At 37.6% G+C, this 15,047-nt stretch overlaps 1 protein-coding gene across 1 annotated transcript; it reads left to right on the top strand.

The window, feature by feature from the left end:
* The first annotated feature begins 946 nt into the window (after positions 1-946).
* On the top strand, positions 947-10,467 carry LOC106060931 (transient receptor potential cation channel subfamily V member 2-like). The gene is made up of 2 exons (XM_056042978.1): positions 947-1,089; positions 5,485-10,467. The coding sequence occupies exon 2, from the start codon at positions 5,542-5,544 to the stop codon at positions 8,122-8,124; it is 2,583 nt and encodes an 860-aa protein (XP_055898953.1). The 5' UTR covers positions 947-1,089; positions 5,485-5,541; the 3' UTR covers positions 8,125-10,467.
* The last annotated feature ends 4,580 nt before the right edge of the window (positions 10,468-15,047 follow it).

Below are 15,047 nucleotides of genomic sequence, written 5' to 3'. Positions count from 1 at the left end.
TCCATGCTCTAATAGCACTAGGGAAGAAGGAGCATTTTTACAAATTTGTTCTAGCATATGGAACGAGGAATGTGCCTTTACCTTTGTGTCTTTCAGAGTATTTTATTAAATTTTGTTTTTGTATTTGAAGATTATGGTTCAGTGTTTAATGTATATTTACTTCTTTACTTTTGAGTCTTCTGTCCTGAAGGCTTTCTAAATTGAGTGAGTTTACTAAAGATCTTACACTAGTCAAATGTTGTAAATCTCACTCTCAATCTTTTAATAAACCCTAATGCTTTGTTTGATTTTTTTGATAGCTTCATCAATATGTGGATTCCATGATAGTTTTTCATTTATTATAACACCGAGGTATTTTGCGTTTTTAGTTTGTGTTACTGGTTTACCATGAATAAGATAGAGCCATCTATGTAAATAGATCTACATCTAAACTTCATTCTTGCTGTATCTCTCCGATCTAAAGGATTGTCATGTCAATGATTCTGTTCCCTAAAATCAAAACTAATTTTTTTTTTTAATTTAATTTGTGAACCGTAGATGAAATTTGTTCTACTGATGAAGCGATCGCCTGTACCCACCGGATACAACTGGTCTATGGATTCATTTATATTTTGTTTACACTCCGCACGCCCCCCTTCCCCCCCCCTTTTTTTTTTCTGTTGATGACTATATTGAAACAAAAAAAGGTGTTTTTTTTCCTAAACAAGTATGTCAGTTGCACCAATTGATCTGCACAAAGTCGATGTATCCAGGCCTCGAGTCAGTGTTCATGCTAGTTTGGTGTCCAGTAATCGATCAAGTCCCTTAACTGGTTTTAACGATTATTAGATTTATTGACGTTTACCAGTAAAATGAAAAACACATCTATTTCTTGGCTGTTTTTTTTTTTCCTCTAAATCTTACTTCAATTCATGAATGAAAATAACTTTTTCCTGGAAAGCACGTGGATAACTTTTTGTTTCATTCATCAGGTCTTGAAATCACGTGATGTGATGTCTGGATCTATATGTAAGGGTACTAAGAGAAAGGTGTATTCTTGTAATACTTGTGCTTGCTGTCGATTCTGCATGTTGAAGCTTTTCTTCAGAGGTTTGTTTTAAGTAACTAAACTCATTTATACAATTTTTATAGATTTGATTAATCGATTGCATTTGTACGTATGTAAGTATGTACCATTTTCATGAACTGTAAAAGAAAGAATATAAATAGCTGTAAATACGAATCAGAATAAGGTTTCAATTATTTGAATATTCTAATTGGAACTCGGGCTTTTGGAACAAGTTTAAATTTTGCAACAAAAGAAATGAACGTAGAAAGACAGAAAAGTGATGACGTTCCTCTAAGTCAGGTAAGCTTTGAAGTAGGAGGTGCCAGGCATGGTAAGGGGAATGGCTGATAAATAGAAATAAATTATGATATATACATAGTGTTACAAATGACAGTGATAGGTATGACCCCGGCGAGATAACACAGCAGCGGGTGTTCTCTGGAATGTACATGTATAAACAGAGACAGGATGTGACGTGTCTTTAAGTGTTATTCCAGAAGGTACTAGCAATGTCCAGTGACAGATAAAGAGAGGTCACAACTTGTGACCCCGGCAAGATGACACTGCAGCCGATGTTTTCTGGAATCTACATGTATAAACAAAGACAGGATGTGACGTTTCCTCACATGTTATTCCAGAGAATACTAGCCGTGTTTGTGCAACTTTGGACAAGCGATTAGGGACTCTATATAAGCCAGAGAGTTAATGTGAAAGTCAGTCATGAGTGAGTCGTCGGTACTGTTGTCTACTGTGCGAGACAGTAGAAGAGAGATGTGTAGGACTCGATGCAAGTTAACTAGGGTAGAGTTAACTGGAATGGACTACTGTCGATAAAGTCTATACAGCGAACTACAGTGGACTTGAGCCGTTACAGTCGATACAGTCGATGTAAGACGTGTGCGGCTCTGATTCGGTAGACTTGAGTACGACTTGGTTCAGCTTTGGGAGACCTGGAGCGACACTGGGAAGTGTGTCGTTGGTCGGTTCTGTGGAATACGGCTCGATGCAAGTTGACAAGAGATGAATTGCAACGAAGTGAAGAGATGAATTGCAACGAAGTATAGCTAACTGTAAACTGACAGATATTGTACAGTCTTCTACGCTACATGTTACAGTAACAAATTGTTAGAGTTAATAGTCAATAAAGTTATATGAAGCTGAAAGTTGAGTCGTCAAGTTCTTTGCAGTGTTTTTATTTGCGTGCCTACTAGTACATTTAGCCAGAAGATTCAGAAATACGTAACAATATATAAAGCTCCTTCTCAAATCTACTGCTGACCGTAAATACCGTTGAGCTATAAGATGCGCGACGTTTTGGCTCCTTAGTTTTAGCACTGGACGTTTTGGTGTCAGAAGTTTGAGGATATTTATCTTTCAATATACTATTACTATATTGTATATTTTGTATACATTCTCAACCTCCCTCTTTTAATAAAGGTTTCAGCTATCTCCTTAATACATATTGCGAACTACGTAAGATCACAGTTCTACCTGTGACCAAAATATTTAGTTTTGGATTTACCTATTGGCAACATAAGGTATAGCTTAGTGCAGTGGCGTCACTGGGGGGTGCAGGCCGCACCGGATGACACCCACCGGGGGGGGGGGTGAACCCTAGTCGGAAAAATGCACTTTTCCAAAAAGCTATTTTTACAAATAAAAATTACTACCTCGAATGTAACTCACAGTTCAGTATCAACATGTCCCAAACTTTCTTAATTTAATTCAATTTGATTTGTAATCTTCCTATTATTAGAAAAACAATACGTTGTATACGCCAGGAGAAAGAGTTTCTGAAGCTCAGAAATGTTGAACGCTTGGAGCCCGGGGCTTAGCCCCGGAAAACTCCGAATGAGCTTAAGGCACTTCCCCAAACATCTTATCTGATCAGTTGAGTATCGAAAGAAACATTTTTTTTTATTGTAAAATGTTGAGAAAGACATAGACATAAGCACCTCGCGCGCTTTTCGACGCATAGGGCTGCTAGCTCTCTCCAAAGAAATCAGTCTTAGGCGACTTTCACAGCCACTTTCCTTCTAAAAAGGTGTGACACCATGTTAGACGTGGTCGGCCTTGTTTTTTGCGTTCTTCTTTTTGGATTTCATGTTAAGGCTGACTTTGGTAAACGTGGTTCGTCTTGTCTATTGAGATGTCTCACAAGTCTTGTCTAGTGAGATGTCTCACAAGTCTTGTCTAGTGATATGTCTCACAAGTCTTGTCTATTCATATGTCTCACAAGTCTTGTCTAGTGATATGTCTCACAAGTCTTGTCTATTGATATGTCTCACAAGTCTTGTCTAGTGATATGTCTCACAAGTCTTGTCTATTGATATGTCTCACAAGTCTTGTCTAGTGATATGTCTCACAAGTCTTGTCCAGTGATATGTCTCACAAGTCTTGTCTATTGATATGTCTCACAAGTCTTGTCTAGTGATATGTCTCACAAGTCTTGTCTAGTGATATGTCTCACAAGTCTTGTCTATTGATATGTCTCACAAATATAGTCAACGTTCAGTCGCCTCTTTCCTTAGACGGCGAAAGTGGGGGAAAAGATTTCTCTATTGGAAACACTATCTCGGTACATTATTTGTAGGATCCTTCTCAGCCATCAGGGTAATCTGCACTGGCTTGGTGTCACCCCCGCCCTTTTCGTGCTTGGTCGCCCCCAAATAATAGTTGCACCTATATTTTCTATTATTTTGGACAATGAGCAAACGACAAAACATTGCCTTACAAGAGACAAATATCTTTAACAGATCTACCATTTCAGTATCCAGTGTGACCTGTGACAATGCTGTCTCACCCATCGTAACATTATTCTTGAACTTTGACTCTTAGGTCATGAGGCTTAGGGCCTTATGAAGTCTAAATCTGTCACTGACGATATTGATTTGCTTCTCCGGATAAATTTATCAATGAGATTGAGCAACGCTCGTTTTATTTTTATGTCACTACAAATACCATAAATAAATACAGTTATTTGTGTGGACACAAATTTGCATCTTTTTTTATCGTTGTCTCATTATGTTTTTGAAAACATTAAAACTCACGTGACATTATGATTAAAATAAGAACGTACCAAATTTAAATCCAAAATCCATTGGATAAAAGTAAATCTTGTATTTGTTTCCGCGGTGTGCACCTTATCAGACCAATCGCTCGGCCTCTGAACCCGAGGTCCTGGGTTCGAACCTGGATGAAGGCTGGGATTACGAATTTCAGGAATTTTAGGGCGTCCCTGAGTCCACTCAACTCTAATGGGTACCTGACTTTAGCTGGGGAAAGCAAAGGCGGTTGGTCGTTGTGATGGCCACATGACACCCTGCTCGTTAACCGTTGGCCAAAGAAACAAATGACCCTAACATCATCTGCCTCATAGATCGCAAGGTCTGAAAGGGAAACCTTACTATTTGTTTCAGGACAAGCACATTTAGAAAACATAGATATGTACCCTTCGTTTTAAGGACACAGTGAAAAGAGCATATGTAATGTGGCTGAAACAGCGGCAAAATAGTCGATTTCAAACGACCACTGCGCCAAAAGGGCTGCACGAAAAACAGCTGCGCCAGAAAGGCGACGACAGAACAGCTGCGTCAGCACGTCGTGTTTGGGAAGTCGTTATGCAGTGTCTATGAGGAAATCGAACAATACTGTAGGAATATCTTGAACAATACTGTAGGAATATCTTGAACAATACTGTAGGAATATCTTGAACAATACTGTAGGAATATCTTGAACAATACTGTAGGAATATCTTGAACAATACTGTAGGAATATCTTGAACAATACTGTAGGAATATCTTGAACAATACTGTAGGAATATCTTGAACAATACTGTAGGAATATCTTGAACAATACTGTAGGAATATCTTGAACAATACTGTAGGAATATCTTGAACAATACTGTAGGAATATCTTGAACAATACTGTAGGAATATCTTGAACAATACTGTAGGAATATCTTGAACAATACTGTAGGAATATCTTGAACAATACTGTAGGAATATCTTGAACAATACTGTAGGAATATCTTGAACAATACTGTAGGAATATCTTGAACAATACTGTAGGAATATCTTGAACAATACTGTAGGAATATCTTGAACAATACTGTAGGAATATCTTGAACAATACTGTAGGAATATCTTGAACAATACTGTAGGAATATCTTGAACAATACTGTAGGAATATCTTGAACAATACTGTAGGAATATCTTGAACAATACTGTAGGAATATCTTGAACAATACTGTAGGAATATCTTGAACAATACTGTAGGAATATCTTGAACAGTACTGTAGGAATATCTTGAACAATACTGTAGGAATATCTTGAACAATACTGTAGGAATATCTTGAACAATACTGTAGGAATATCTTGCTTCCTTTCTTTTTTTCAAAGTCTAAAGTTCTTGTTGTTTTTGTTTTTTCATTTCAGAGTAATTCAAGATTATCATTTTTGGATACCAAGTTGTTCCAGCCGTTGTAAACTGCCATGTTCAAAATATTCAAGTGCTGTGGTAGAAGCGTTGCGCCTGTGGAGAGTGTCCAGCGTGTAGACGATGTAGAGATAAGAGAAATTTATACAGATCTGAAAAACGAAAATAAAAAGCGATTGAGGAAAGACAGAGAAGAGAATGGCGACGATGACCAAGACGACGACGGCGATCGTAACTCTAACCTAGCTTGTCAAAAATTGAATGAATTTATAATTAAAAAAAGCGACGATGGAGAAATTTTATACCGGTTAAAAAGGTTTCGCTGTAAGACGGACGACAGCGACGATACATTGTTACACACAGCGACTCTTTTAGAAGCGGATGATCAGTTTATAGAGCTTTTGATGACGCATTGCCCAGATTTAGCATTAGTGCCAAGAACGGGAAGTTACGAAGGCCAAACTCCATTGCACATTACTCTTGCTCATAAAAATCAAAGCGCTACAAAAATAATTTTGGAGAACTTGAAGTCGTCAGAAATGAGGCAAGACGTGCTAGCGGCCAAGGCCACTGGGCCAAAGTTCAAGAACAACGTTATGATGGGTGAGACAGCCCTCTCAGTAGCTGTGGTCACTCTGGATACTGAAATGGTCGATCTGTTAATAGGTTATAAAGCTTCTATAAATCAGGTGAACAGTAATGGAGACACTGTTGTACATACGCTGATAAAATATGCAGAACAAGAGCCGGAGAAAATCCCGGAAGTAATCAAAATGTTGGAACACTTAGACCAAAAAATAAAAGGAATGGGAAAATCACACAAAGGCAAAGAAATAAATTCAGAAAGTAAACGGTTGGGCAAAGGAAAAGCAAAAAAGAGAAACAAGCAAATGATTCAACAAGATGTACACCTAGATAAAGATGACAATTCTATAAAGGAACACAACTGCTTAGTCGAAAATATTTGGCTTAAGGAGAATAACGAGCGTAAGACGCCACTTAAGTTGGCTGTTTCCTGTGGCTTGATCGACCTCTTCAACGCACTGATGAAACTAGAAGATGTTTTCTACTTTCCCGCGGACTATGATGGCTGCTTTGACAAGAAATATTATGATATTACTGAGATTGATCACGTGAATCAATATGTTTATAACAATAACACAAATGACCCTAACCCTAACCCTTTGCATGAGAATAAAAAATGGTTCTCTAAAGCGCTAGCATTATTCAAGTTCATTTTTTATGCCAATCGGCCCAAGTCTATTGTTGAAATGATAAGCAACGCTGGTTGGAAGCATGCTCAACCCTTTGTAGAGACAGAAATAATTGGAGCTATAATAAAAACAAGATGGAAAAAGTCCAAATGGTATTTCTATATCTTTGGAGGTTTGCATTTTTGGGTCATGTTCTTGTATACTACATCTATTTATTACAGGAAGAAAGTGATGAACTCTGCTGAATGTGACACAGACAGTGATTGCCGCGTCGCTAAATCATACAGTGACGTCGTTCCGTGGGTATTACTTTGTTACAGCCTGTATCTTATCATCTCTGAACTGAGGAGAATTTTTGTATTTCGATACCCATTGTTCGAGAGAATAAAACATCACAACAATCTCTTGTACAGAGTGCTTTTAGTCCTATTTGCGGTCGTCTTGTTTCTTGACTGCTTTCTTTACTATTTTAAACATGACAGCAATGACGTTTTTGTAATTGTTCTTCTGTCAGGCTGCTGGTTCTTCATGTTTTTCTTCAAAGGCGCTAAGAAATTCTCATCGTACACCGTCCTGTTTCAGAAGGTCCTTTTCGGGGACTTTTTGCGTTTCGGAGCAATTATCTGTATTGAATTTACAGCTTTCACTTTCGCTATGTATATTGTAGTCAATGGAAACGGAAATGTCGAGGAATTCAGCACTTTTGAAAACACAACTCTCACGATGTTTGGCTACATGTTGGGCCTCAAGGATTTGGACATACTGGAAAACGTCGAAGTTGGCAGTCAGCGTCTTGTTGCAGTCATCTACGTTCTTTTCATCCTAACTACGTATTTGCTTCTTATCAATTCTCTCATCGCCATGTTGTCCAACACTTGTGAGGATTTATTCAGGGCGAGAAAATCGCTGGCGAAAATCCAAAAATCAACGGTAATCACATTTATTGACGGCTTCAAATTCACTCGTCATGTGATGAACGATGTGCCGGAGTCTTCAGAGTTTTCGACAAGACTCGTAAGAAATAGATATTATCTCTTGATTAAAACTGACGAGACAGGAAAGCATATGAAAGAGGAGCTTGGTAAAAGAAATTTCACAATAGGAGAAGTACTTCGAAAACAAATTCAACACAGTTTTATGGAAGAAAAAAACTGTGAATCAACTCAGAGAAATAATACCAAAACTCCAAAAGTTACTTACAAGTCAAAAAAAACTCAAACAGTTTGGAAATGTGCTGAGCAAAGTGAACGAAAGAAAAGTTCTGCACAAAGAATACATTCTCAAAGGGAGAGTACAATGTTATTAGAAACTCAAATTGTACAGCAAGAGTTAATGCCCGAGTTCTCCTCTCATCTACCCCAAACATCGAGACCAACTGAACAGAGGGACAACGATTTGTCTTTAGACATAGAAGACCAAGCTTAACATTTAATACATTGCACGTCTGCTGTGCTTTTTTTTTTTCTCTTAATTTCATCGTTGGTCAACGAAAAGTTTTAAAGAAAAAGTTTTGTTAATTATATTTTTTCATTAATGAGAGAACTCAGTTCAATTGTTTGATCTAGAACAGAAAAAAAACAACAAAAATGATTCCACAGATGCTCAGGAGGATTGAAATAGAAAACAACAACGAATGTCTTTGAGCAATGACACCAGAAGTAACTGATCCATGACTGTCCACACACAGTTTCCCAACTACCAATTTTTCTAACCACACACAGTTTTCCAACTACCAATGTTTCTATCCACACACAGTTTCAGAACTACCAATGTTTCTATCCACACAGTTTTCCAACTACCAATGTTTCTATCCACACACAGTTTCAGAACTACCAATGTTTCTATCCACACACAGTTTCCCAACTACCAATTTTTCTATCCACACACAGTTTTCCAACTACCAATTTTTCTATCCACACACAGTTTTCCAACTACCAATTTTTCTATCCACACACAGTTTCCCAACTATCAATGTTTCTATCCACACACAGTTTACCAACTACCAATGTTTCTATCCACACACAGTTTACCAACTACCAATGTTTCTATCCAGACACAGTTTTCCAACTACCAATTTTTCTATCCACACACAGTTTCCCAACTACCAATGTTTCTATCCACACACAGTTTTCCAACTACCAATGTTTCTATCCACACACAGTTTCAGAACTACCAATGTTTCTATCCACACACAGTTTCAGAACTGCCAATGTTTCTATCCACACACAGTTTTCCAACTACCAATTTTTCTATCCACACACAGTTTCATAACTACCAATGTTTCTATCCAGACACAGTTTCAGAACTACCAATGTTTCTATCCAGACACAGTTTACCAACTACCAATGTTTCTATCCACACACAGTTTCAGAACTACTAATGTTTCTATCCACACACAGTTTCAGAACTACCAATGTTTCTATCCACACACAGCTTCAGAACTACCAATGTTTCTATCCAGACACAGTTTTCCAACTACCAATGTTTCTATCCACACACAGTTTCAGAACTACCAATGTTTCTATCCACACACAGTTTCAGAACTACCAATGTTTCTATCCAGACACAGTTTTCCAACTACCAATGTTTCTATCCACACACAGTTTCAGAACTACTAATGTTTCTATCCACACACAGTTTCAGAACTACTAATGTTTCTATCCACACACAGTTTCAGAACTACCAATGTTTCTATCCACACACAGTTTCAGAACTACCAATGTTTCTATCCACACACAGTTTCAGAACTACTAATGTTTCTATCCACACACAGTTTCAGAACTACCAATGTTTCTATCCACACACAGTTTCAGAACTACCAATGTTTCTATCCACACACAGTTTTCCAACTACCAATGTTTCTATCCACACACAGTTTCAGAACTACTAATGTTTCTATCCACACACAGTTTCAGAACTACCAATGTTTCTATCCACACACAGTTTCCCAACTACCAATGTTTCTATCCACACACAGTTTCAGAACTACCAATGTTTCTATCCACACACAGTTTCAGAACTACCAATGTTTCTATCCACACACAGTTTCAGAACTACCAATGTTTCTATCCAGACACAGTTTACCAACTACCAATGTTTCTATCCAGACACAGTTTACCAACTACCAATTTTTCTATCCACACACAGTTTCCCATTTTCCATTTTTTTTTCTTTTCAGACACTATTTCCAAAGTCTCAATCTCAAAGACAAACTCTGTCAAAAACTGTATTCTCAGGATACCTCATCTTTATATATTTTTTTATTAACAGATAGTGGACCCTCATCATTACAGTTGTAGAAATAGATATTTGACTTTCATCATTACAGTTGTTAAAATAATTTAAAATATCTGACCCTGTCAGCCGTGACAGACCCTTATTATTACAGTTGTTAAAATAGATATTTGACTGTCATTATTACAGTTGTTAAAATAAATATTTGACTGTTATTATTACAGTTATATACGGAGATATTGCACCTCATCATTACAGTTGCAAAAATAGATGTATGTCCTTTATTATTACAGTTGTAGAAATGGATATTGGACCCTGAACATTACAGATGCGAATGAAAAACTAAAGAACATGTTTCAAAACAATATTGATGCCATTTGCTTAACCTCTTAATATTCGTATTTTTCTGAAATCTATGAACATGGATGTATGAGGCGATATAATTTTGTGTTAGGTAACGTCTGTTATTTACTAGACAGTATATATTGCAATCAATGTTGTATTAAGGAAACAATAAATGTCAAGTTAATAAGATCTGGAATAATTATTTGTTGCATTCTAAGTTGTTCACTTATAACTACTACTACTGGTCGCGAGGCTAAGCGCGCTTGAACTTGGCTTGGCTTGGCTACCTAGAAGGGGGCTCGAGGCTCGACACCCGACAGGGGCAGAGTTGTGTTTACTGAGCGCCTAAAGGCAGCACAGAAAACCAACTCCTAGATAACCCCTCCCCATCCCCCCCCCTCCAACTGGTCCACAAATGAGATTGGACCAAAGCGCTCTGAGCATGCTATAAGCACGAATGTAGTGCTATATAAAAGTGATAATAATAATAACTGTACTCATTCAAAATGCAATTCTGAGTACAAAAAACATAAATCAGCAGATAACTTTAGTCAGTGATGCTGTTCTGGCTAGAATCTTGTGTGATGTTCAAATTCAAAACTATTTCTTCAGCTAGTCCAAACTAGCCAAAAAAACATTACAATCAACAATGTATATGAAAAGAGCATATATGAGTGGCGACAGACAAGGAAAAGAGCTCAACGGAATCTCAACGTTGCTCTTGAGGAAGGGAGGAGAAACTATCGACAACTTAAGACAAGTGACGTGAGACATGCGTGGAGTATCATGGCAGGAGCACAAGTCAAAAGTAGAAATAATCTTGCTACAAGAGACGACAAAACATAATCCAACAGGTTAAATAATTTCTATCGTCATTTCGACACTAACGACTTGAATTATCTAAGACTCAAAGCCCTTGAAGATGTCAAAGTTGACAACTGTTTAGAATCAGCGATTACTAAAGAGCAAGTCTGCAACATTGTCAAAAACGTCAACCCAATGAAAGCTGCTGGGCCTGATGGGATAAAAAGGCGAATCTTAAAAGAATGTGCTGAACCACTAGCTGAACCTTTCCAAGATTTTTTTTCCACATCATTACTAAACCATGAGATACCACCTGTGTGGAAGTCGTCCATAATTGTACCTGTGCCAAAGGTTTCCAAACCAAAGGAAATGAATGACTATAGACCTGTTTCACTTACTTCTATTGTGTCTAAATGTTTAGAAAAACTGGTTAAAATGTTTCTTCTGAATGATCTTTGTAGTAAGTTGAACCCTTTACAATTTGCTTACTAAAAGGGTAAAGGTGCAGACGATGCCATCCTAATTTTATTTTAAATTGTGTCTACAAAAATCTGGACTTACCGAACACGTATGTAAGATTGTTCTTTATTGATTTCACATCAGCTTTTAATACCATAAAACTTCATTTACTTATTGAAAAAAATGAAAGCGTTGAAGATTAGTCCATATATAATACTATGGGCTAATGAATTTTTGACCCAGAGACCTCAGAGGGTTAGGGTAAACAATGTTATATCAAATGCACGCATAGTTAACACAGGGGCGCCCCAGGGGACTGTGACATCGCCATTGTGGTTCATTTTGTACACCAATGATTTTCAATCCGATATTCCTTTTTGCTCCTTCACAAAATTCGCTGATGATGCGGCTCTTCTTGCCCTGCTCTCAGAGAGCTCAGGCGTAAAAAAAGTATTTCAGAGAAATAGAACACATTAAAAAATACTGTAAAGATAATTTTTTTTTATTAAATGTCAAAAAAAACCCCAAAGAAATGATAATCGATTTTTGTAGGGAAAAGAAGGAAAATGATATTGTTTCTGTAGCTGGAGAGACTATTAATATAGTGCAAACTTTTAAATACCTTGGTATTGTCTTAAACAATACACTAATTTTTACTTCAAATACTGATTATATCAGCCAAAAAGGGCAGCAAAGGTTACGATTACTGAGGAAACTGTCCTTGTTTAATGTTATCGAAAAGCCCTTGGCTATGTTTTATCACGCTCACATCTGCAATATTTCAAGTTTTAATATCACTGCCTGGTATGGCAATCAAAACATTGTAAATAAAAATAAACTTCATAGAATCCTAAATTCTGCTGGTAAAGTCATTGGCAAAAAAAACAACATTTGGGCAGCTGTTTGAGACAAACATCTATAAAAAAAAAAAAAAAGCTAACAAGATCCTAGAAATAAAGAATCACCCTTTGGGTCAGAATTTTGTGATTTTACCATTACATAAGAGATACAAGACACCGATAGCAAAGACAAACAGACACAAACACTCTTTTGTTCCCCTGGCAATCAAATCATTAAATAGAAACTATCTGATATAAGAAGGCTGAGTGGTAAAGCGCTTGGCTTGTGCACCGGAGGTCCCGGGTTCGAATCCTTGTGAAGACTGGGGGGTTAATTTCGTGATCTTTAGGCGCCTCTGATTCCACCCAGCTCTAATGGGTACCTGATATTATTTGGGGAAAAGTAAAATCGCTTGGTCGTTGTGCTGGCCTCATGACACCCTCGTTAACCGTAGGCTACAGAAACAGATGAGCTTTACATCATCTGCCCTATAGACCAGAAGGTCTGAATGGGCAATTTACTTTTTCCTTTGATATAAACGTTTCACGTGTAAATTATGTTTTGCTATAGTTGTAATGTTTTGTTTGATTTAACGCACAAATTGTAAGACAAATTTAATAATCTACACCTAGTATTGGCGCGGGTCTTATGAAATTGCGGGGCCCACTGCGGTCGCAAAGGTTGCAGTGGCCTAAGGCCGGCCCTGCAAAATAGCGGCGCATGCTACGCCATGGGTCGACTAGTATATTACTGATTTACATCATAAATACAAATCAAAACAAAATGTAACAATCTTTCAAAGCTCTCTCACACACACAGGGCCGAACTCTAAATACAGCATGAATGTGGGGGTCTTACCCTTGATCGGTAAAGAAAAAGTAAAGTTCTCCTTTCAGACCTTGCGTCGTCGCATGACCAGATCATAAGACCTTCAAACTTCTACACCTTTACAGAAGGACCAACCTATGCAACTACAACGATGAAGTGGCTGGTGAGTTGTCACTCTAGCTGCGGTCTAGCCAAAAACTAATACAGCATACACTTGAAAACATACTGGTAGATTCTAAATAGTAGTGAATTACGCGAGTAATAGGTGAGTGACTCAGTCTATATTACAATCAGTGCTGGAAGTAATAGGTGAGTGACTCAGTCTATATTACAATCAGTGCTGGAAGTAATAGGTGAGTGACTCAGTCTATATTACAATCAGTGCTGGCAGTAATAGGTGAGTGACTCAGTCTATATTACAATCAGTGCTGGCAGTAATAGGTGAGTGACTCAGTCTATATTACAATCAGTGCTGGAAGTAATAGGTGAGTGACTCAGTCTATATTACAATCAGTGCTGGAAGTAATAGGTGAGTGACTCTGTCTATATTACAATCAGTGCTGGAAGTAATAGGTGAGTGACTCAGTCTATATTACAATCAGTGCTGGCAGTAATAGGTGAGTGACTCAGTCTATATTACAATCAGTGCTGGAAGTAATAGGTGAGTGACTCAGTCTATATTACAATCAGTGCTGGAAGTAATAGGTGAGTGACTCAGTCTATATTACAATCAGTGCTGGCAGTAATAGGTGAGTGACTCAGTCTATATTACAATCAGTGCTGGAAGTAATAGGTGAGTGACTCAGTCTATATTACAATCAGTGCTGGAAGTAATAGGTGAGTGACTCAGTCTATATTACAATCAGTGCTGGAAGTAATAGGTGAGTGACTCAGTCTATATTACAATCAGTGCTGGAAGTAATAGGTGAGTGACTCTGTCTATATTACAATCAGTGCTGGAAGTAATAGGTGAGTGACTCAGTCTATATTACAATCAGTGCTGGCAGTAATAGGTGAGTGACTCAGTCTATATTACAATCAGTGCTGGAAGTAATAGGTGAGTGACTCAGTCTATATTACAATCAGTGCTGGCAGTAATAGGTGAGTGACTCAGTCTATATTACAATCAGTGCTGGAAGTAATAGGTGAGTGACTCAGTCTATATTACAATCAGTGCTGGCAGTAATAGGTGAGTGACTCAGTCTATATTACAATCAGTGCTGGAAGTAATAGGTGAGTGACTCAGTCTATATTACAATCAGTGCTGGCAGTAATAGGTGAGTGACTCAGTCTATATTACAATCAGTGCTGGAAGTAATAGGTGAGTGACTCAGTCTATATTACAATCAGTGCTGGAAGTAATAGGTGAGTGACTCAGTCTATATTACAATCAGTGCTGGAAGTAATAGGTGAGTGACTCAGTCTATATTACAATCAGTGCTGGAAGTAATAGGTGAGTGACTCAGTCTATATTACAATCAGTGCTGGAAGTAATAGGTGAGTGACTCAGTCTATATTACAATCAGTGCTGGAAGTAATAGGTGAGTGACTCAGTCTATATTACAATCAGTGCTGGAAGTAATAGGTGAGTGACTCAGTCTATATTACAATCAGTGCTGGAACTAATTCACGTTCTAATAAAAGTAATGTCTAGAGCAAGTGATTTGTATGTCCTCTATGTATATCTATTTATGTTATTTGTAAATATCAACACCGTTCGACCAAACTCAAAGTTGGTGAAACTTGGCATGAATATTCCTGAGAATTTAGATCATTGCAGAAGACGTATGGTATTATAGAACCTTGCAAACAATTCCAAAATGAGGGGGAAGTGTTTA

The sequence above is a fragment of the Biomphalaria glabrata genome, chromosome 10 (genome assembly GCF_947242115.1).
Source record: "Biomphalaria glabrata chromosome 10, xgBioGlab47.1, whole genome shotgun sequence".
Taxonomy (NCBI): domain Eukaryota; kingdom Metazoa; phylum Mollusca; class Gastropoda; family Planorbidae; genus Biomphalaria; species Biomphalaria glabrata.
This window is presented reverse-complemented; position numbering and strand designations above follow the sequence as displayed.